The following is a 21,974-nucleotide window of genomic DNA, read 5'->3' on the forward strand; positions in this document are numbered from 1 at the left end:
GAGATGTCAGGCCACGCCCCCAAAGGGGTGCTGCGTGTCCTTGCAGCGCACAAGGAAGGCGGGACCTCCAGACACGCGGAGGCCGAGCTCCGCCCCAATAGGCTTGACGTCACCACGTTTCCCCAGCCGGGGCGCGCCGGCGCGCGGTCTGAGTTCAGAGGTCAGGTCTCGGGCTGGAGGAGAGGGAACGTTCCCGGGGTAGATAGTGGATGCGCCGCCCTCGAACGCTGGGACGTGTTTCCTTCGGGTACGAGCCGTCTGGGGCCCCGCGGAGAGGCGGGAGGGCGTCGGGCCGAGCGGCGCGGGGGCGACCGCGCGCGGGAGGCACGAGGAAGCCGCGGGCCTGGGTGTGAGTCCTGACCCCGCGTCTCCGAGGCCCGAGCCCCAGGCGGGAGGAGCAGGGCGACCCCCGGGAGGCTCCAAGCCAGAGGGCAGCCCGGCCCGGTCGGAGACCCGGCGTGCGGCCTAGGCTGCACCGAGCTGGGAGGGACCCCCAGGCCTCCTCCCCCGCCACAACGGAGGAAACTGAGGCCCGGGCCTGGACGGCAGGAGGTCTGTGATCCCCGGGGGGCGGGCGTCTAGCCCATCCCCCTGTCACCCTCCCCTCCCCTCGCTGAGTCACCCCCTGCGGTGCCCGGCGCCTCCCGCAGCGAACGCCAAAGGCCGCTCTCAGAGTGTCTGCCCTTGAGGCCCCGCCCCTCCATCCCCTCTCCCAGGCCGGCCCCGCCCCCCGGGCTGCCCAAAGTTTGTCGGAAACCCCTCCGACCCCCTTAGACTGAGCTCATGGAGGGCAGAGACGAGCGCAGTGCTTGGCTCTGTATGTGTTAACTGACTGACCTTGAGCTAGTCACTAAACCTCCCTCAGTTTCCCTTTCCGTAAAATTCGGAGTTCAGTGGCTCCTTCCAGCTGCACTGTAGACGCCCTTTCAGTTCTGTATCTGTGGTCCAGTGACTATCATCAGATGCCAAGGAGAAGAGGGAAAGCCAAGAGCAAGCCTATACTTACTCCCTTTAGGCCTCAGATTCATAGATGTGCAGGCTTGTCATATTTTGATAACTGTTTCAATATAATTCTTTTCTTCCGTGATCCTACTGTGTTTGATTTTGTGCCTTATAAAATAGTATTAGAATTCTAGGTGGCATAGTAGATAAGAGTGCCAGACCTGGAGTGATGAAGACTCTTCTTCCTCAGGTCAAATCTGGCCTCGGATACTTATTAGCTATGTGACCCTGAGCAAGTCACTTCACTCTCTTTGCCTCAGTTTATTCATCTTTAAAAATGAGGTGGAGAAGGAAATGGCAAATCAATCCAGTGTCTTTGCCAAAAAAAAACCCAAATGGGGTCAGAAAGGACGGAAACAACTTAACACTTAGAATAAGGGGATCCACAAATTTTACCCGATTACCAAAGGGATCCATGACACAAAATGGGTTAATGTCCCCTAATCCAGGCCAGCCCCAGTCATTGGTAAAACCTGGTCTCAAACCCTCCTCTCTCCTCTGTACTTGGGTGTTATTCCCAGGTTGCAGAAACAGTGGAGGGCTTGTCTACATTCAACTCCCAACTTCTCCTTGGGTGAGAGTGAAAAGTAGGAAGCAAGTTAAGAAACTTGGCCAAACCTCTCTAGTGTCCAGGACACTAGAGCATAGTCCTCTAGACAGAAGGAAATGCACTTATGTCAGCTGTCATAACCACCAACTGGACTGATTTTTAAACTTTGAAATTCCTTTCTCAGGTGGCGCGAACTACAAAATGTCAGTTGTTCGTTCTACTGTCCACGCCAAATGGATCGTGGGGAAGGTGGTTGGGACAGCGATGCAGCGAACTGCCAAAGTGCAAGTAAACAGGCTTGTTCTGGACCCCTACTTACTCAAGGTAGCTCTTCATTATCATCATCAAACTTGATTTATGAAACACAAGACAGGCATTCACAAGGGACAGATTGGTCCTTAACTCTCCTTCAAAGATGAGCCAAGTCATTTTCATGTTTGAAGAATCATTATTGGCTATGTTCACTCAAATCTAGCCTTGTTTTACAAATATTTTTTTCATAAATTACATGCCAGTCTCCATGTGAACACTTTTTAAATTCTATCTACTTTAACAGGCTAACAATTTACATTTTACTCTCTTAGTCTCTAATCTTTAACCAATCAGTTCTGTTTGTGTGTATAATTTAATTATCTGGTCATACTCAGTGTTGTTCAGTTGTGTCCATCTTGGAGTTTTCGTGAGGTTTTGTTGGAGTGACTTGCCATTTCCTTCTCTAGCTCATTTTACAGATGAGGAAACTGAGGCAAACAGGATGTAGTAGTTCCCCCAGGGTCACCCAGCTGGGAAGTGTCCATGACCCGATTTGAACTTAGGAAGATGAGTCTTCCTGACTCCAGACCCCTCATTCAGCTTGCTTCGTTATGTTACTTTGCTATAGTGTTTCATTACATTGATGACCCTCCTTTCATTCAGCCATCCTCCAGGTGATATTCAGTAATGATAGCTTAACAGTTATATGGTGCTTACCATGGGCCAGGCACTGTGCTGAGCTCTTCCCAAGTAGCATCTCTTTTGATCCTTCACAACAAGCCCAGCATGACAGAAGGTGCTGTTATTATCCCCACTTTACTGATGAGGAAACTGAGACAAGCAGGTGAAGTGACTTGCCCAGGGTCACACATCGAGTAACTGAGACCACATTAGATCTCAGGTCTTCCTGACTTGTAAGTTGTTCACTATTTTTCATTTTAGCAAACAGTGCAGCTGAAAGTATTTACAAAGTCCAAATGGTGTTGACTGGTGATCATAAAGAAAGGTCTACGTGCTGGGTTCCGCTTCCCCCTTGGATGCTGGCTTGCCCGCATAGACAAGTCTCTCCACTCCTCTTAGCCTCAGTGTCCCTGTCTATGAAGTGAGGCCAGGAATATTTGGAGGAGGATTGTGGGATGCAAATGAGAGGTGTGTGGAAAGCACTTTACTCCCTGAGTCTCATGGATTTACTACATCCTGAGAGTCTTATCCCAGGAGCGGATTCCTAGCTCAGAATGTCATCAGAGAAAATGGCAGAATTGTTCGATTTTACTATTAGGTTATGAAGACAAATGGTTTAACTATAAGCTTCACCTTCTGCTTCTCTCACCAGTACTTTAATAAGCGCAAAACATACTTTGCTCATGACGTTTTGGAACAGTGCACAGTCGGAGACATTGTGCTCCTCAAAGCATTGCCAGTGCCAAGAACCAAGCATGTGAAACACGAATTGGCCGAGATCATCTTCAAAGTTGGGAGAGTCATCGACCCAATTACTGGGAAACCCTGTGCAGGCACCACGTACCTGGAAAGCCCAACAAGCTCTGAGACTGCCCCCCAGACCCCAGTCTGAAAGAGCCAGATCTTCCCTCTGCATAGCTGCAGGGAGCCCTGAAGAAGCCAGCCAGGGGACGAACCAGACACACTGGTGGGAGGAGAGGCTGTAAAGGTTTCAATTCCAGCTGTCCTACTTCTGTAGATGAAACAATAAGTAAGAGACTCTGAAGAAGGTCATTTTTCCCCAGCAATAATGACTGTTTCAAATTACATTATCGGAATGAAATGTAAATATGACTTTATCAGAATCTCTGAGCTTATAGCAACAGGCTGCATTGACTAAACTGATCATTTTGGAAAACAGGATTGACAATCCACAGAATTTAAAATAATTTAGGAGCTGGGAGCGGAGGGAGTACGAACATGTTTGTAAATACTTATCCTTTTTTAATAGTAAAATATTGGAAATAAGTACCTTAACTGAATTTTATTTTTAATGGTGTGTATTCTATTTTTCTCTCACCTCTAATACTAAAGGGAAAGAAAATAATCTCATGGCCATATTTATTTACATAGATTAAGCTGAATTAGTAAAAACCTTTTAAAGACTTGAACCCTTCCAACACTTTTTATTTCCAAGAACCAAAATGTTAGTTCCTTTATATAAGCCTACCTAAAATGAGGCTTCCCTTTTAGTAGTAAAATCATAGCTAGGATTTGTTTTCAGACCAAGTAGCTAAGGGTTGTTTTCAATGAGGAGCCCTCTGGATAGGATGGTTGGGGGAGGCGCACACACAGTGTGTGCCTGTGCCCATTATGGGTGAGCCCCTCTGGTTGGACTTGGGTGGCCTAGCCAGAAGGTTATGACATGTCATGCCATGTTACACTGTTAGTAGAGGCTGGAGCAGAGAGTTTGCTGTGCTGTTTGTCCTGAGGCGCAGAGCGTTGGGATTTCTGCTCTGGGAAATTTGACCTAAGTCTTTCTCTCTTGGACTATGTAGCAACAAGGACTACAATGTATTTTAGAGGAAAGGAATAAGACATCTTTCTAACTAGAGTGGAGTCTATGCAAAATCAGACTAGAATGAGGAAATACTGCCTTTGTAAAGAAAGGCTCAGGGACAGAGCTGACATTTAATGATGGTGCGTTATTAAGGCAGGTTTTGCCTTGTGCCTTCCGTGCGGGGAGGCCCCCCCTTGAGGAAGTTCTCCCAATGTCCCCACTGGGCAGGAGCTGAGCGCGGGCTCTCTGTCAATCCCAGGGTTAAGCAATCGCAGCTCTTGGACAGCCCAGCCCTCAACCCCACCCCCGCCCCGACCCCTTCAGGAACCAGCGTGAAGCCAGAGGGTCCCGGCTCCCCCAGACCCGCCTTTCTTGGGAGCCCCTCTCCAGCAGCATCTGCCCAGCCTGGCTAGGCCGGGAGCCCGGCGGGCCGGCGCGAGCCCCAAGGTCAAGCGCACGGAAGGGCTGCAGCTGCTCTCGGCAGCCGCGGGGAGGCGCTCCGGGACGCCCCCTGGTGGCGGCGCGGCGCAGGCCGCCCATCTCGGGCCCGCCCCTTCGGCCTCCGTCGAGCGGCGCTGGTATGGGGGAGGGGGCGGCGGGCCCGGGGGGAGGGGGGCGAGCGGAGGCTCCAGAGCAAGATGGCGGCGCGAGTGCTGCGGTCCCTGGGAGCGGCCGCGCCCCCCCCGCCTGCGGCCGGCCCTCAGGTGAGCAGCGCCCGGCGGGCCCGGCCGTGACCTTGAACCCCGGGCTGGGGTGGGGGAGGCCTTGGGTGGCCTCGGGCCGGGCAGCGCCCCCCACCCACCCAGCGCCCCCATTGCCCGCCCCGGCTAGGGTTCAAGGTCACGGCCCGGGGCCCGCGGGGCCAGCCCCGCGCGGGAACCGGGAGGGGACGAGGGGCCCTTCCCCCCGCGGGCCACGCCAGGGGGGAGGAAGGGGCGCTGGGCCAGGGGCCGGCCTTGGCCGTGGGATCGGGCGTCCGGGGGCCGTGGGCCGTGGTCGCGGAGGAGCCCACAGGCGCCCAGCTCGATCCCCGCTGACCCCGGTCTGGCCGCTGTCGCCCTCGGGCCGGCAGGCCAGTGTCCGAGGCACGGACCGTCTTCGGACACCTGGACTCTGGACCTTGACGTGGCCCTCCCCCAGCCCCGGGCTTCAGCTGTGGCCGCAGATCCGGACCCCGAGGTGCCCGGGCGCCCCCGCCGTCCCCCAGAGACTGCCCCACAGCTGCTGGTTTTGAAGGGCCCGGAGCGGGTGACACGTAGTCCTTGTGTGTAACTGACATGTGCGTGAGTGTCATGTAACTGACCAGAGCAACTTGTCTAGGAGCGCGGCGAGCGGCCCCGCGCCTGCCTCCCGGGCCGGGACTGAGACCCGCGTCGCCTTCTCTCCGTGTAGGTGTTGTCCCGCCCCACTCTTGTTTATGCACACATATGCCAGGTACAGTTAGCGCAATACACACACGGAGAGGTGAAACACTAGTGGAAAATAAACATGGCAGTGAAATAATGCTCGAAGGTCCTTGCAACTCCCAAAGGTATGCATCTGCATTCGTTTGAATGCGTCTTGATTTCACATCCAGCGCTCCTGTACTGAAATTCATTCTAACCTTTACCACAAACTGGCAGAGAATGTATTTTTTAGGGAAATGTTTGACGTTTTGCTCTGACTCTTTGGAAAACTGCCTTCCTCAAAGTACTTCTTGTAGACTAAGGAATCGTTAAAGATCCTAAATGCTAAAGATATAAAGCAAAGAAATATTGTTTTAATTTCAGAAAAGGCAAGTAATGTAATTCAAATTCAAAAGGCAGTGAGCATTGTTTATACTAGCCTTCAAGGCAATAGGTGTTGATTTTTAAATTTCTGATAAAGTTTAATAGATGCCAAGAATAAAATAGATACCAAGTTAAAAATTAGACAAAAACCTAAAATTCATTTTTAAAAAATGTGGTAGAGATTGTGCTCCAGAATATTTGATTTGGGTTTTTGTGTGTACTAGTAACAGTTTCTAAATGTTTACAAGATACTCTGCAGCATGTAATATTAACCTATGCAAAATGTAATTCTATTTATTGAACAATTTTTTCTCTTTTCAATAGTGTGAGGATTTTAAGAATCATTTTTTTCTGCTGGTACCCCAAGACCCATCTTAAGAAAATGTTTTACATATTTAAAAAGTATTCTTGTTACTTTCTTTATGTTTGCATGTGTTTATATAGCTGCATATTTTAAAATGCTATCCCATGTGGTTTCAAACTATTTGAAATTAAAATAAATGAGCAAATTATATATGTGTGTGTGTGTGTGTGTATATATCCATCCATTAAGGTCCAAAAGCAGCTTTTTTTGTTTGATGACTGGAGAAGAAGACAAATCCAGTAAATTTGTAAAAGCAACAAGTTAATCTTAAGATTAAGGAAAACACAATTTTGCATAGCAGGTGGACATGGATGAATAAGAACAGACTGGTGTGATTTGTAGGGTTTTCAATAATGAGCATGTTTATCTTGAGGAGCCCAGGGAGATCTGTATCCTTGAGTGTTTTCTTCCCTGTGTTTCTTTACCCTGAAGGTCACCTTCCTAATTGCTAGCTACCAGGTATTGTTCTGGCCTGTCCTCCTAGTTTCACTCAGAACTGTCAGACTCCTTGGCTATTGTTGGCTACATGGAAGGGTATACAAAGTAACACTTCGTGCTACTCTGTGGCTAAGTCATCATTGTCTTCATTTCCTTTAAATTCAGAAACCTGTAAGAGCACAGCACAGGCCTGAGATACCTCCGTGTGCTTTCTTGGTGCTCCTAAATTCCTCCAGAATTTTTTATTTAGGCACATTTGTTGTGATTGACAAAATAGTAATTCCTGGGCCACCTGCATGGGAAGGTGAGGCAATATTTGTTGAATTGATTTTACTGAGAGATGTCGAAAGAGCTTACAAATAATATATCCAGGGGTAATCCTCAGAATTCATCTGATACTCTTTTTGGGTGGAGTACAGTTCATGTTTCTCAACCCGGGCTGAGAGATTGAACCTGATCTATGGGGCAGTGGGAAACCCGAAGTTTTCATGTAGGTGGTAGGATCCAGCCCATGGGAATAGTCACTGATTGGGGTCAGAACAGTGAAGATCCACCAGAGTGCTAAGAAGATAGAAACAGGGTTTGTAGGGAATGTTGGGTGATTATTGGTACCACTTTGTAAAAGTATATGTGTACTAAAGAGGTGTTCATAGTAGGTGCTTAATAGAATTTTATTGATTGATTGTTGCAATATAAATTCATTTAGAAGGTGGAAGTTACCCAATCTGTTCTGTGTGATGGTGTTTGTGTCTTTAGGTTTTAATTAGAATAGGAAGACTGACTTTAGCGTAAAGTCATTTTGGATGTACTTTTCATTTTCTTCATGTAAATTTTGCTCTGTCAAAGGTTGCTTTAGAAGGAGAAGTGCATTCCTAGAATCCTGATATAAAAACTTTTATGTATGGGTGCTCTGGTAGAAAAGACAGCGTGCTAAAGTCTTTCTTGTTTTACTTAGATGTCTCTTTTGGGGGTAAAATAGTCTGATAAACTAGTACTTGGCCTCTCCTGATTAGAGAGATAAGATCATTTGATAAGATGGTTTGAATAACTTTCATAAGTTTCAATAATACTATAATAACTAATAAGATGGTTTGAATATGTGTATATAAAGCACTTGGAGTTTTATAAGTTACTTTCTCATTGAAGCAGGGATCACAAAGGTTATGATTCATATTTTAGGATGAGAAAACTGAAGCTGAGGGAGGTTAAGTGACCCTGCCACCGTCAGATGGTTAGTAAGTGTGGGAGATGGACATTTAATATTCTCTTCTGTGAATAATACAGTAGTTTGACCCTACCTAATAAAAGCATATATAAGCTTCTGCAACTGTCATTCGACGTCTACTGACATTATTTGTTCATTCCTAGGGGCCTGACAACTTCTACAAACAGACCTCGTGAAGATAGTTGGCTGAAATCTTTATTTGTCCGGAAAGTTGACCCAAGAAAAGATGCTCATTCCAATCTCCTAGCCAAAAAAGAAACAAGTAGTCTGTACAAAATACAGTGTGAGTGGGGTTTTTTACATTTTAATATTTGAATATCCTTCCTTTGTTCATAAATTCATTATTGAATTTTCTTGTTTCAGTTCACAATGTGAAGCCAGAATGCCTGGAAGCATACAACAAAATTTGGTATGTAGCCCACACTACCCATGGCTTGGTAGAGAGAGTGAATTGTGTGTGCACTGCCTCCTCTCGAAATGGCTAGAGGGGAAATGAGAGCATTTCTGTTAAGCTCTATTCTTCTCTCTCTGCAATGACCCTTAAACTGAACCCTGTGTGATGAGATTACTAAAGTGAAGGGAGGGAGGGGGAACCAGGTAAATCACCTCATCTGGTACAAAGTCCTATACATTCTCTTGAAATGTATATCTCTTCAGAGAAGTGAGAGAATTGGACTGGTTGACTTTTTTGTTTTTGTTTTTGCTTTTTTGCCTTTTGGAGGGCAATTAGGGTTAAGTAACTTGCCCAAGGTTACACGGCTAGTTTTTTTGTGTGGGTGTTAAGTGGCTGAGGCCAAACTCAGGTCTTCCTGACTCCGGGGCCAGCTTTCTACTCACTGCACCACCTAGCTGCCCCAGACTGGTTGACTTTTAATGAATTTTTATAGAAAACATTTTCATCCTCATGATATACAAGGGCACATGGTAAAAGTGATTTTGTAGCTCTCAGCTCTGCCAAGGTTCAAAAAAATTGGGTAGTTTTGAAAAGCATGGAAATTTTCAGTAGCAAAAATTGTTACTATTTTTATTGGAGACTGTTCAGGGAAATAGAACTGTAGTATAGATTTTCTTGTTCATCTCTGCACATTTTAAACAAAGACATTATTCTGCTGCAAACTAGAGCCATTTACTTCTGTCTTCATTCTCATCCTTCCAGCTGATGTTCCCAAACCATAGCCTCCAATCTTGTTAGACCCTAAGGGCCTACTGGACATTTCCACCAAGATAACTGGTCAATTTCTGAAACTCACCTCTTCTAAATCTAGATAAATTTTACTGAAATTTTTCTGGACAAATTTCATAAGCAGATTTTTCTGAAACTCACTTTGTCCAAAACTGAACTCATTTTCTTTCCACTGATAGAAGTTTCAGAAAAGCAAACTTAGTCTTGATGTCAGGAAAATCTAATTATCAGTTAGACCTGCCCCAAACTGGAATGTGTGGCCTTGGGATGTAGTGGGTCTGTCCTTGGGGGTGGAGGGCAGGGATATCTTTCAGCTAAGTCAAGATGACCACTTGTGGGGCAAGTTGTGATGGGGATTCTTTTTCAGACACGGGTTGGACTAGATGGCTCCTTAGCCTCAGTTTCCTCATCTGTAAAATTCCTATTCTCCAATGCCTTCACCCTAGTCCAAGTCCCAGTTTTATTAATGGCACCATGGTCCTCCCAGTAATTTAAGCTCAGAACTTGAGTCATCTTTGAGTTAGAATTCTCCTTAAATCTTCAGTATCTAGGGAGGCACCAAGGACCGGCTACCACATCTTTTTTTCTTGATACTCATGGTAAGAACCCTATTTGTGTCTTCATTGTCCCATAACCTTTCTGACTTCAACTGGTCCTTCGCCCAATCCATCCAGCATTTTCTTTTTGGACTAATGTTCTTAACCACCACTAATGTACAGATTCCAGTGTTTGGCACATAACTTTTCTAATTTCCAGCTTCATCAAGGCTAAACTCTTCCACCTAACTGTCTAGTCTTTATAATCTGGGTCCACCTTGCCTGTCTGATGGACCCCTCTTCCCAAAAATGAAGTCTCCCTTCTAGTCAGGCAGGTCCGCATACTCTTTTTTGACATATGTTAATAAAGAATGGATGACTCCACAGATGTGCTTCTCTCTTCTTTGAGAGTCATAGCACTTGGCTGATCAGAAGGCTGCTAGGAACACACATGTCTTCCCCCCAGTAGACACAGAGTGGTTATGAAGGTTAATGGATTCCTTCTGGTCCAGGCTTGTTTAGCTTTCTAATGTTGTCTTACTCTTTGGAAAACTAAAGTTTCACAAAACAAACAAGTCTCAGTCAACTGCATTTACTCATGAAAATCTTTTATTTATTTATTTATTTGTTTGTTTTGCTTTTTGGAGGGCAGTTAGGCTTAAGTGACTTGCCCAAGGTCACATGGCTACTTTTTGTGTTAAGTGTCTGAGGCCGGATTTGAACTCAGGTCCTCCTGACTACAGGGCCAGTGCTCTATTCACTGTGCCACCTAGCTGTCCCAAATCTTTGAATTTTTATTTTACCAATACAAGTAGACAGAAATCTTAATTTTTCTCTTCTCTTTTCACCAACATAAAACATCCTCCAAATGAGGAGTTCTGAGCCTTTTCTCCTTCCTGGCCCTGGGCACATCACCCCACCTGCGTCAGCTCGTTTCCTCCTCTATAAAATGAGGGTAATAATTGAACCTGCCCTTCAGTGTCTTGTCAGGGTAATATTCTTTAAGGTGCTCAATAAACCCCATCTCTGAATCTTACACAAAATGCCTCACATCGGAGTACAAAGGAAGCCAAAGGATAGTGAAACATTAAAAAACAAGGTCCAGGAGCCCAGCTTAAGGCTGCCTGCTTCCATAGGATGTCTCCCGCTCCCATAGTATGTGGCATCCAGAAATTTTGTTTGACTCGGCCCCTGTAGAAATTTATATGAGCTGTGCTTTCTGAGGACTTGGGCCACGTCATATAATCTAAGAAGGCACATTTTAATAAGAGCCAATATTGTGGTCCATGATGACTCCTCCTCCCCTAACCCTGGAGGTATGACTTTCTGAAGTCTAGCTCTCACAGTTTAGAAAGCACCTTGGACATATGTCGATATGTTGAGCATCTGTGTTTTCTTGGGAAAGCATGGAAACCTAATCACCCACTTTTATAGCTGAAGTGTAGAGAGCTTAGATGACCACCCACAGGGCGGTGTACAGCTCTCTCCATCTCACCAGGCTGCTTCTCACCTGGAACATGTGGCAAAAAATACCAGACATCTGCATCACCACCAGCAGCAGCTGCAGTAAGGCCATAGGTCTGGCATCCTCTGGGACTCTAGAATGTCCACCCTTTGATTGGTTCAGCCCCCTAGAACTAATCAGACTAAGTTCATAATAATGCATAACCCTGAGCTTGCCCTGGCATTCAGTGCTCACGGCCTGTCCTGCTGATGTGATTGTGGGTCTTTGATTGAGGCCCTTGTTGCTTTGCAGAGGAAGTTCACCTGCTCAGAAGGTTCCCAGGTAACTGCTGTCTCATGGGGGTGGGGAGTGGGGTAGGGGCTGCTTCTCTTCGTGCCTCTTGGCTCTCGCTTCCCTTTCCCCTGGTCGTCAGGGATCTACTTCTTCCTGGCCTCAGATCTGCTTCCTGCCCCTCACTTAATATCCACTGTTTCTCTCTTCCCTCTTCTCTATCCCCTTGAAGTCATATCTCCCATAGTTCTTGACTTTCTCACTCATACACTTAAGCATTTATGAGCATCAACCATCACGTGAGTATGGATGTTCCCTCTTCTGACCTTTGTAACACATCTTCTGTCATCTTTGGGTCCCCGGTTCTTCTTCCTTTTTGGTCACAGTTCACAGATCTGAGGACAACTACCCTAGCCCAGTGATGAAGGGTCCCAGACATTCAAGGAAGGTATCACTCACTAGATAATAGAAATGATCCAAAAATATTCATTCTGCTGATAATCCCAACAAAATGTATAAATTTGTTTATAGTGCCTTTAATTAGTTGACAAAACACCTAATACAGAGCCAGGCTAAGTTCTCAATAAAATGCTGCTGGTTGATTGACTAGGCTAATTGAAAACATGGAATTTATACTTCTTATTCTTTAAGTCAAGAGGTGCTGCCAAAGATTCATGAAGAGAAGCACTACCCTTGTACCTTGGTGGGCACTTGGAATACGTGGTATGGGGAGCAAGATCAGGCTGGTAAGGAATCTTAAGAATAATTCTTAGAAGCTAGGCTTAATTCTGGACTAGACCTTGTCTCTTAAACCTTTATTGTAATTGCACAAGTAATTTTCAGACATAATGCTTGATTGCAATAAAAACTTTTAAAAATCATCGTATAAAATCATCATTAAAGGAAACATACTGTTTCTTCCTGTTTGATACAATTTTTTATTGCCTTTAAATGTTTAAATTCATTTTGATAATTTGTATGCCTAGCCTGACTTTTGTGTATATTTACAAATTGGTACTCTCACATTTGTGTGTGTAACATCAACTGAGCTATTATCATTAACCTAAATGTATATGTTTTTTTAAAAATATATTTCAGTCCACCTCTGGCGGTATGAGGGAGGCTACCCAGCCCTCAATGAGGTCATGAGTAAGCTCAGAGAAAATAAGGTATGACTTTTTTAAAATGTTTGCTAATTCTAATTTCAGATAGTACCTATTAGTCTAGATTAAGTGTCTCTTTTCTCTGCATTTTTATCAATTTCTGTTTTTCTGCTAAAAATGGTGTTCTTTCTGCACGTTGATTTGCAATTTTTTTTAGCAGTACCTGTATTGACATTAAAATAACTGAGTTCTTATGGCAAGCGTGAATTGTAGCTTAGAAATGATTCATTTGAAATGTTCATAGTAAGTCTGTCTGCTTTAGATAGCAACAAGCAAAGTAGTGACTTTGTGAATTGTTCATGGAATGTTTTTAATCCTGGGCTAGCTTCTTTTTTTTTTCTTTCTTTTTTTTTTTTTTTTTGCTTTTTTGGAGGGCAATTGGGGTTAAGTGACTTTCCCAAGGTCACACAGCTAATTTTTGTGTTAAGTGTCTGAGGTCGGATTTGAACTCAGGTCCTCCTGACTACAGGGCCAGTGCTCTATATCACGGTGCCACCTTGCCGCCCCCTGGGCTAGCTTCTTAGCCCTCAGAGCGCATCCCTGTCAGCTGCTCCTCACCCCCAGGTGGGAGCAAACTGATTGGTGTGGTCCAAGGGCACCTCCAGATTCCCCAAAATCTTTTTGAGGATCTGCAGGGTCAGAACTTTCCATAGTAATACTATGTATTAATAATAATAATAATAAGATGCTTTCATTTCTATTGTGATAAATATCAATAGAATAAAACACATAAACAAGCTTTTTAGGTACCTCAGTAAGTTTTAAGAGTGTTAAGGAGTACTGAGGCTGCTGCCTCAATGAGCACGTCATCAGCAGGCGAGCTTTGGATTCTGCATGCACTCTTTCTTGGTGATCCCCCAAGTGAGCTCTGTTTAGATGGATTGTCAGAGCCTGAGAAGTTTATTCTTCCAAAGTTTAGGTGTGATTTATTGGGGAAAATTGAACTCAGTGAGGGTAGCCTGCATGGGAGGCAGAGTTCGTGTTGTTAATGGGTACTGACATAGACATGCATAACCTAAAAGTTTCCTGACAACTTTCTTTCAAAGGAATTTGTGGCCTTCCGTAAGGAGAGAGGCAGCATGCTGCTTTCTCGGAAGAACCAGCTGCTACTCGAGTTCAGCTTCTGGAATGAACCCGTCCCCAGGCCAGGGCCTAATATATATGAACTCAGGTCTTACCAACTTAGGGTAAGTACAAAAGGGGCCACACTCCACTACTCATTTCTCCTTGGAAACCACAGCAGGGTCTTCTGGCAGCAATCCAAGCCAGAGCAGGGGAGGGAAGGGAAGTGGCTCCCTCGGCCTCCTCGGTGCTTCTTGCCGGACTTCTCCTTCCTTCGATTTCCTCTGGCCCCTCCTCGATTCTCTCTCTTATTCTTACCGTTCAGATTTTGTGAACTACTTCCTGTCCATCCTTTAGCATGTCTTCTCATAGCATTTCTGAGCTATTGAAGAAGAAAAGGCCTGAAACTATGGAACTCATTTGAAATCACTCTTTATAGCACTTATTTCAGTGGGATTAGAGGATCTAATAAAGATCAGGTGACCACTTTATAGTAGCCTCAGCATAAAAGTATTGAAATGCCGTCACGTTGGGAAGTATGTTTTCCCAAATGTTGCCATCCTGAAGCCTAGAGAAAACTCAGCTATAGATCCCATGGATTGCTACAATTTGTGACCATATCAAATGGATCTTAACAGGTCTTGGCCTCAAAGAATACTTCTTTTTACCAGAAACCTGGAGCACACTTCTAGTCCTTTTTTCCCAAATATGAAAAAGAAAATTGAATTTCTTATTGAATCTGTAATAATCCTATTTTGTGTCTATGACAAGGCTACAGATACAATAGAGTAACTCCTCTGTGTGTCTGTGTGTGGCCAAACGAATATTCGCTTAAAGCAAGTATCCAGGGGCAGCTAGGTGGCGCAGTGAGTAAAGCGCTGGCCCCAGAGTCAGGAGGATCCGAGTTCGGTTCAGGCCTCAGACACTTAACACCCACCAAAAAAAAGCTAGCTGTGTAACCTGGGGCAAGTTACTTAGCCCCAATTGCCCTCCAAAAGGCAAATATATAAATAGATTGATAAATAAATAAATAAAACAAGTATCCATAAGTTTTTACTGTCTGTGCATTGTTGCATTGAGTTAAGCCACAAATGGCCTTTCTAAGTAGGAGAAATATGAATAAAACAGATAATAGTTATTAGAAATCAAGTTTGTCTTTTTTAAGTGAGCTATGAACGAGTTGGCCTCACTGTATTTTTCATTGCAATGCTTCCCCAGTCAAAGAACCAACATTCCAAAAACAAAATGTTTTCTTTCAGCCAGGAACAATGATTGAATGGGGCAACTATTGGTAAGTGTACAGCAGCATGGTGAGTTTCTAAATCTTACTAATGGATTGTGTTGGGCCATCCTCTCATCTCTCTGTATCAGAATTTGGGATCCTTGGTGTCAGGGTTTGGTACTAGTTTAGGAATTCTTTTTGCATTTTCACAGACCTCATCTTTCCTAAAATATTGCTTTCACTCACAAATATATTTTCTCACTTATGTGGCTACTACCCTTGTTTGTCTTTTTAGATTGAGTAGCAAAGAACCAATTTCTTTATCAAGTTAGGTGGTGTTATACCTCAGCAGGCAAGAATATAATTCAAAGTTTTGCTGACCAAAATTACCAAAAACAAGATGAAGTTCCCTTCAAGGCAAATCTAAGGTACAATATTTAAGGATTAAGCAAAATTAATTTCAATAGATTCAAAATGGGAAATGACTGACTAGGCATAAGTGAGACTGTAAAAGATCTTAAGATCAGAGGGGACCATGAGCTAAAGGTCTATGGCAAGAACAGTGTGATCAGGCTGACATGATAATGGAAATATGACATGTGAGAGTTGGGAAGGATTCTTCTTTATCAGGAGACCCTCGTCATAGAGTGTCAGGGTCATATTTGATGTGGACATTCTAAGAGGGCTGCGGAGGACTAAGTAGATAAAAAAAACGAATGATGACACAGAAATCAAGACTCAAGAAAAGATGAAGGGTAATGAATGTATGTAAAGGAACGAATGATCTCTTGTCTTCAGATCGATGGTGGGCTATGACCTTTGCCTCAGTTTGTAGAGTTAAATGTGTCAGCAGAAAAAAAAGGGGGTGAATCAAATCCTGTTTTCCCATTACCTTCATGGTGACTTTATGAGGAATTGATGTCTCCATTTCCATCTACTCTTCAGTTGACAGGAACTTCTCACTCTTCCTTCTTTCTTCTCTCTAGTAGAGTAGTTGAAAAACAAAGAAATAAGTATATAAATAGCACTGGCCACTTAAACCATACTTAGTGTGAATCTTTTTACAGTGTAAATAATTATCCTCAACTGCATCTGCTAATTTATATGTTGAATTTTAATGCATTAGATAGATGTAGATATAGATTTTTTTTTTAACATGGAGTCAACCATATAAGAAAGCCCTGACTACCATTTTCAGGGCTAGGACAGAGACAGGAAATTATCTTAAAATTGCTGTGGGGGAATCTAGGTTTAGAAATAAAGAAGAACTCCAGTGATGGGATGATTAAATGCTATTGCTACCTTGGAGAAAGGTTACGGAATTTTCATTTCTGAGGATCTTTCAGAAAGATCACCTTTCCTTTTTGTCTGGTTCAAGAGTAATCTTGGTCTTAGCTGGAGAAAGGAACCCAACTAATCACTTTACATTCCTGCCATTGGTTCTGGCAACATTCGATATAAAATTTCTGATACTATCCAGGCCAGTTGTTTTCTGAATCTTTAAGATGTAAAGAATTTTTAGAGTAGAAAATCTGTGGAGACATGTAAATTACAAAGGTATTTCACCCGAAATAGTTTTTAAGAGCTGTGAAAATGTAGTTGCTAATTTAACTCAAGATTATTACTTATTCACTGTCTTTTGGAATTAAACATCAGTTTAGTTCCATTTACTTTGGCCTAAGGATTGTCGGTATATGTGTGTGAATGTCTGCCTTTAGAAAATGTTATTTTTTTTTAATTTGTAAATGCTATTTCCATAAGCTTATCTGCCAATATGTTAACTTACTCTCCTACATACTCTGCTGTGAATTATACCTATAATTCAACCCACTTAATCTTTTGTAAACCACCACATTGGTTTCTAATGACTCTTAAAAACAGAGCCACCAAAGACTAAATAATGAAAGTCAGAACATTTGATTTGTTGACTAGAAGCTCATATGCCCAGAAGTTATTCACTTGGCTATTGTATGCTGTTTTGCTAACAGATATGATTATTTGGTCAATCATAGAACAGATTTAGTTACTAAGTAGATTTTATAAATTGTTCATTTAAGATTCTTAATATAGAAACCAAATATATGTGTGAAATGTTTTGTTTTCCTCCATATCTTAGCAATAAGAGTTTTCTTTCCAAAAGGAAGTGAATTTTAAGAACTAGCTCAGCATTTAATTTGTCTCTTGACAAATAGGTTTAAGGTGGTGACTCCTTCACTATGTCCTTCTGAATTTTGTCAGGCTCAGTCAAGTGTAAGTTTTCTTTACTTACCTTAAATGAATTAGAAGAATTTAAAACTAAATAAGAATGAATGTTTATCACTTAAAATAAAAAATAGAATGCACTCTGCATGTTAAAATAATTTGTTTAATTTCATTAATTTGCTGATCAGAATTACTTCTTTTGATTGACAGAAAATCAATCACTTAAAAATTCTAAATTTGAGAGTAGTTGTAATACTTTTCTAAAGAACTGATTTGGGAGAGAGAGAGAGCAAGAGAGACATGTATGTTAAGAACATTCTCTTTTTTTAGGAACTCAAAGCCCATCATATAAGAGAGCAGTTATATCCTTTGACAGGTAATAGTCAGATGTCTCATATTACTTAGAAGTAAGTCTTAGATTACAAAAGCTCATCAGAAAATTCTTAAACTCAATTCTCCTGCCAATGCAGGTGACATCAGTAGGTATGGCGGTGCTGTTTTCAAGAGACAACAGTGCCTAGGAAAGTGGTCCCTTGCAGGCTAGAGAAGGTAAATCTTGCTATTTTACCACATTATATTTGTTGACATGTGGGGCTTGGCAGTGATCAGCTCTACTTTTAATATAATTGTCATGTGATTTGGAGGAAATTCCGTCTACTCTCCCCCTTATCACATGTTGTCTAGTGAATGGAAACTATTTTCTTTTTTAGGGCTCGTGCAATTCGTTTTAGGCAGGACAATGAGGAGGCAGTTGGAGGGTTTTTCTCTCAGATTGGGCAGTTGTATATGGTGCATCATCTTTGGGGTAAGAATCTTTTTCTTCTCTTAGCAGACCCAGATTCATGGGGCTGTATGGTAAGGGTACATTCCCATATGAGCATGATGGTACATGGGGGATGGAATAAAGGGAAGCCTCGGCTGGTCACTCTTCTTCATCCAAACTACTAGTAACACATGGGAATCAAGAAGACCCAAAGATGCAAAGTTAACAGCATAAGGCTATTTGGGTCAATGCGCAGAAGCCCCGCCAACTAAACAGGCTCCATGATTGATTGGCAGCCAAAGGGAGTGAGCAAAATAGGGAAAGCTGTAAGAGATGGTAGAAATGGAGAAAGCAACCAGGTGGAGGGAGAATGAAGGCCCTAAAAAATGGCAGCAAATTTAAGACAGGGTAATGATGGGAAGAAGATGGAGAATGTGAAATGAAAGCAAATCCGGATCAGTTAACAATGAAATAAGGCTATTTTAAATATCCCGTTCCTGGGCCTTGCCAATTGACCAAAGCATTAAAGTATGTTGGTAGGTGAACTCAGTGATACATACCATGCTACTCCAAACCCTCAGCGAATGCTGTTCTAGAATGATAACTGAGATTTCCAGACAGCTGAAAGTTAATCCTTTGCATTGAAAATGTTTAAAAATGTACTTTATACTTCCTTGCTTTATTAACAGAGTTGACTAAGCATAGTTTAACTTTTTCTTAATAATTCAAGGACATTATGAGCGTTAGTGCATGTGATATGCTGAGGATGCAATGTAACTGACATGCAACCAGGCGAGGAAGGGGCCTGATCCCATCCGTGGTCTCAGAGCCTGCTTGCATGGCTGCAGGGTGAAGGCAAGTTATACACAGTAGAAGCTTACAGCTTCACATAGGGTCAGCCTCTTCTACCCTTCTCCTGTATATATGGAAATGCCAGTTTTGTTTGGTGTTTGTCAAGTTCCAAATAGAAATAAATGAATGTTTTAAAAGAAAATCTTGCTTTCAAAAATCTCTAAATATCAGCATACATTTTGCTCCTTTCCCCCCTCCTCCCAAAGGTTGAGTGGAACATGTGCAGAGGTATGACCACTCAGGCAGCAAAATATGGAAACTATTTTTCTGCAGAATTAAATAATAAATCAGAGGTTAAAGTGACCTTGTTCAAAATGGCTTTATCAATGTACACAAAGTCTTTCCCGCTGCCCTCATGGTCTTTTGAACCATCAGTGCTATTCAAGCACCATCTGTAATTTCTCCCCCACTAACTAAAGGATTCCACCTGTGTCCGTGGACTTGTATTCATCTATCTCCTGCTAAGTTTGTTCTTTGGGTATGGAAGAGTGGCGTCTGTCAGCATGGCAAGGATTCCTACCAGGGCATCTGGAGCAGAACTGACGAAGCTGTCATCAGAAGATGACATTCCCGCTGATGGGCCAGCCAAACACATTCTTCTCTAACTCCTCCTTAGTGTTTGGCTTTCAAAAGAATTCCAAATACAATCAGCTTTAAAAAGTGCATCATTAGGACCATAATGCCTGAAAGTCTTTTGAAATACGGTCATAACAGATCGTTTTCTCATGAAATCTCTCTTGAATATCATTTCATATTCACAATGGTTTTAACAACGAGGCAACATCAGGTATAGGGAAGAGGGTGAAATGCGTGACCCAACACTAACCTTTCTTCCTCAGAGAGAAGCATAGTTGTTAAGCAGTCAAATAGCCTTGTTTTTCTCAAATCAGCCTATATTTCTGAAATAATCTTTCACTGAAAGTACAAAAAGATAATAGCATTAGTTCAAAAAATGGACTCTGTTCATGTTTCACCTTCCTCTGTTAAGTAATAGGTAAGTAAATGTGTGATACTTTTGAAAGCTCTAGAGTGATGAAATTTGCCAATCATGAAGGGCTTTCTGCTATTAGAAACCTAATAGCGTTACCTACGGAGGTAACACGTGAAAGAAGAGTTTGTCTGACCTTATTTTGCTTATACCCCAAGGGGGTTTCCCTCCCTGGTACAAGTTGGCCATCCATGAAAACCGACCTGTTGGTTATGTTATCCATAAGGTGCCTGCTTCCACTTCTGCAGATCCTCTCCTTCTTGTCTTGTAGACGCTTGCCCCTCTGCTCCCCTGATTCCTTCATGGAAGTCCACCCAATGTACTGGAGGCCTCCCATGGGGACCAGTACAGGGCTCTGGCCATTTGTTGGTTATCAAGTTAATTAGTCAGTATTGCCAAAGTGAACAGGTTTCAGAAGCATGAGAAGATTGTTCGGAGGGTGGGGTGTCCCCCAAAGTCACAACATTCTTCTGCTCTGCCTGGACCTGCTGTTTGGCCCCAGCTGTGTTACAGCCTCGTTCATTATCTCACCGTGACTAAAGTTCCCTTTGAGGATTGCTTACTGCTCAGTCTGTTGTCTTTGCTGAGGAAAATCTCCTGCCTTCTGGAGGAGCATTGGGCTAGAGTTCTTCAGGGAGAACCCTCTTGCCAAACAATAGCTTCTCTGATAGAGGTGATTGCATCATATGGGACTGATTCAATATCTGCAGAGAATTTCAGAGCTAATACTCGGCTTCACCACCTGCCTTTTGGGTGCATGGCCTTCCCTTGTCAAGTCTTCTTTTGGAAAGAAGAGACATCTCTCTGCCTTCCCTGAATCCTCACTAACTCGCATAGAGCCTGGCACATAGTGGGCCCCTGATAATTGTCTGTGATTGGTTTGATTGAATGGGTGAAGATTGGAATCTGCCTCCCCTGCTGCCCCAGTATTCGGCACCACCACTTGCCTTGTCTCTAGAGCTTCTCTGAGGTGCCAGTGACCATAGTCATGCCACACTGTGAGCAGTGTAGACATAGGCAATGCCCTTGAGGCCTTCGTTGTTTAGAATAGGGCGCTCTTTTCTCACCTGTCACATTCTCTGTCCCAAGAAAATATATCCTGTGTCTTCCAAGGGCTATTGAACTGCACAGGACCAAGGCTCCCACTTTCCTAGACCCTCTCCTAGCTTTCTTCTTCTCCTTCTGTTAGCGGCTCCTTATGCAGCACAAACAGTAACCACTTTTTAGTATTGAGACCACCTCTAACCATTGCTGCTCTCCTCCCTTTTCTCCTTTCTTTTCCTTCTCTCCTTCTACTCTTCTAGTTTTTCCAGAAAGGACTGGCCCTTACAGATACCACCAGACAATCAGAGCATTTCTCTCTTCACCTGTGGAAAACCAACTGGTCACAGCCTGTCCAGCACAGTCTTTGGGCTGAAGGCCTTTAACAGATCCAGAGATACTTAGGACTGGAAGGGACCTTGGAGACAATATAGTTCAGCCCCTTTTTACAGATGAAGAAACTGAGGCCTTAGAAACATGAGGCAGTTTGCCATTCAAGGTCACAAAACTAATTGATGGAACTGGAAGGGTCATTCTTGCTGGCTACCAAGGAGCTTATTCACCATTCCCATCCACCAGCCACTAAAACTGTTTGAGTGAGGGGAGAGTTACTGCTTCAGAGCCGTTCCAGAAGCACAGAAGACAAGGAAGGCTGGTCTGTAGTTAGCCTGAGGAGCTCCCTTTAAATGTGGAAGAAATGGGGCGGCCAGGTAGCACAGCGAGTAAGAGCACCGGCTCCAGTGTTGAGAAGACCTGGAGATCGAATCCCGGGCTCAGACACTTAGCACCCACCCAGAAACACCTGGCCGTGTAACCTTGAGCAAGTTACTTAACCCCAATTGCTTAGGGGCGGCCAGGTGGCTCAGCGAGTAAGAGCACCGGCTCTAGTGTTGGGATGACCTGGATCAAACCCGGGCTCAGATACTCAGTACCACACCCAGAAATAACTGGCCGTGTAACCTTGAGCAAGTTACTTAATCCCAATTGCTTTAAAAAAATAATAATAAATATGGAAGAAATGAATTTGGCCTTCAGATCACCTTCTCTTTCCCTTGGGAGAATAGGGCATCAGAATCTGCTGAACAATTGTCAAGTTTCTAGTAGGTTCTGTTTTGCCATGTTATCCT

At 43.5% G+C, this 21,974-nt stretch overlaps 3 protein-coding genes and 1 long non-coding RNA gene across 4 annotated transcripts in view; 3 read left to right on the forward strand and 1 right to left on the reverse strand.

Moving 5' to 3' along the window:
- Window positions 1-88: 88 nt before the first annotated feature.
- MRPS17 (mitochondrial ribosomal protein S17) lies at window positions 89-3,775 on the forward strand. The gene is made up of 3 exons (XM_069089553.1): window positions 89-247; window positions 1,737-1,876; window positions 3,138-3,775. Exons 2-3 carry the CDS (start codon window positions 1,754-1,756, stop codon window positions 3,375-3,377), a joined length of 363 nt encoding a protein of 120 aa, XP_068945654.1. The 5' UTR covers window positions 89-247; window positions 1,737-1,753; the 3' UTR covers window positions 3,378-3,775.
- Window positions 3,776-4,913: 1,138 nt separating this feature from the next.
- Window positions 4,914-21,974, forward strand: part of NIPSNAP2 (nipsnap homolog 2) — a 20,324-nt gene continuing 3,263 nt past the window's right edge. Inside the window, 9 exon segments of the mRNA XM_069089556.1 lie at window positions 4,914-4,981; window positions 4,983-5,008; window positions 8,244-8,383; window positions 8,464-8,509; window positions 12,206-12,300; window positions 12,653-12,723; window positions 13,764-13,904; window positions 15,039-15,070; window positions 17,914-18,008. Coding sequence (XP_068945657.1) covers window positions 4,943-4,981; window positions 4,983-5,008; window positions 8,244-8,383; window positions 8,464-8,509; window positions 12,206-12,300; window positions 12,653-12,723; window positions 13,764-13,904; window positions 15,039-15,070; window positions 17,914-18,008 — 685 coding nt within the window. The 5' untranslated portion in view covers window positions 4,914-4,942.
- LOC138162411 (uncharacterized) lies at window positions 15,854-20,832 on the reverse strand. The gene is made up of 3 exons (XR_011168628.1): window positions 20,010-20,832; window positions 19,645-19,733; window positions 15,854-15,983 (listed from the first exon to the last, which is right to left on the reverse strand). It is a non-coding gene; the product is annotated as an uncharacterized lncRNA (long non-coding RNA).
- The window catches only part of CCT6A (chaperonin containing TCP1 subunit 6A), a 62,011-nt gene continuing 58,125 nt past the window's right edge, over window positions 18,089-21,974 (forward strand). The window contains exon 1 of the mRNA XM_069089555.1: window positions 18,089-18,098. The gene's annotated coding sequence lies outside the window, so the exon portion shown is untranslated. The remainder of the gene's footprint in view (window positions 18,099-21,974) is intronic.

The sequence above is a fragment of the Petaurus breviceps genome, unplaced genomic scaffold, assembly GCF_028583685.1.
Source record: "Petaurus breviceps papuanus isolate PSGF00001 unplaced genomic scaffold, PetGlider_PUasm1.0 186, whole genome shotgun sequence".
Lineage (NCBI taxonomy): Eukaryota > Metazoa > Chordata > Mammalia > Diprotodontia > Petauridae > Petaurus > Petaurus breviceps.

What these genes read in the sequence shown, in the direction of transcription:
- MRPS17 (XM_069089553.1), top strand. Translation starts at nt 1,754, where the DNA reads ATGTCAGTTGTTCGTTCTACTGTCCACGCCAAATGGATCGTGGGGAAG. An exon ending in TGGACCCCTACTTACTCAAG is followed by an intron (nt 1,877 to 3,137) that starts GTAGCTCTTCAT and finishes TTCTCTCACCAG; the next exon opens with TACTTTAATAAGCGCAAAAC.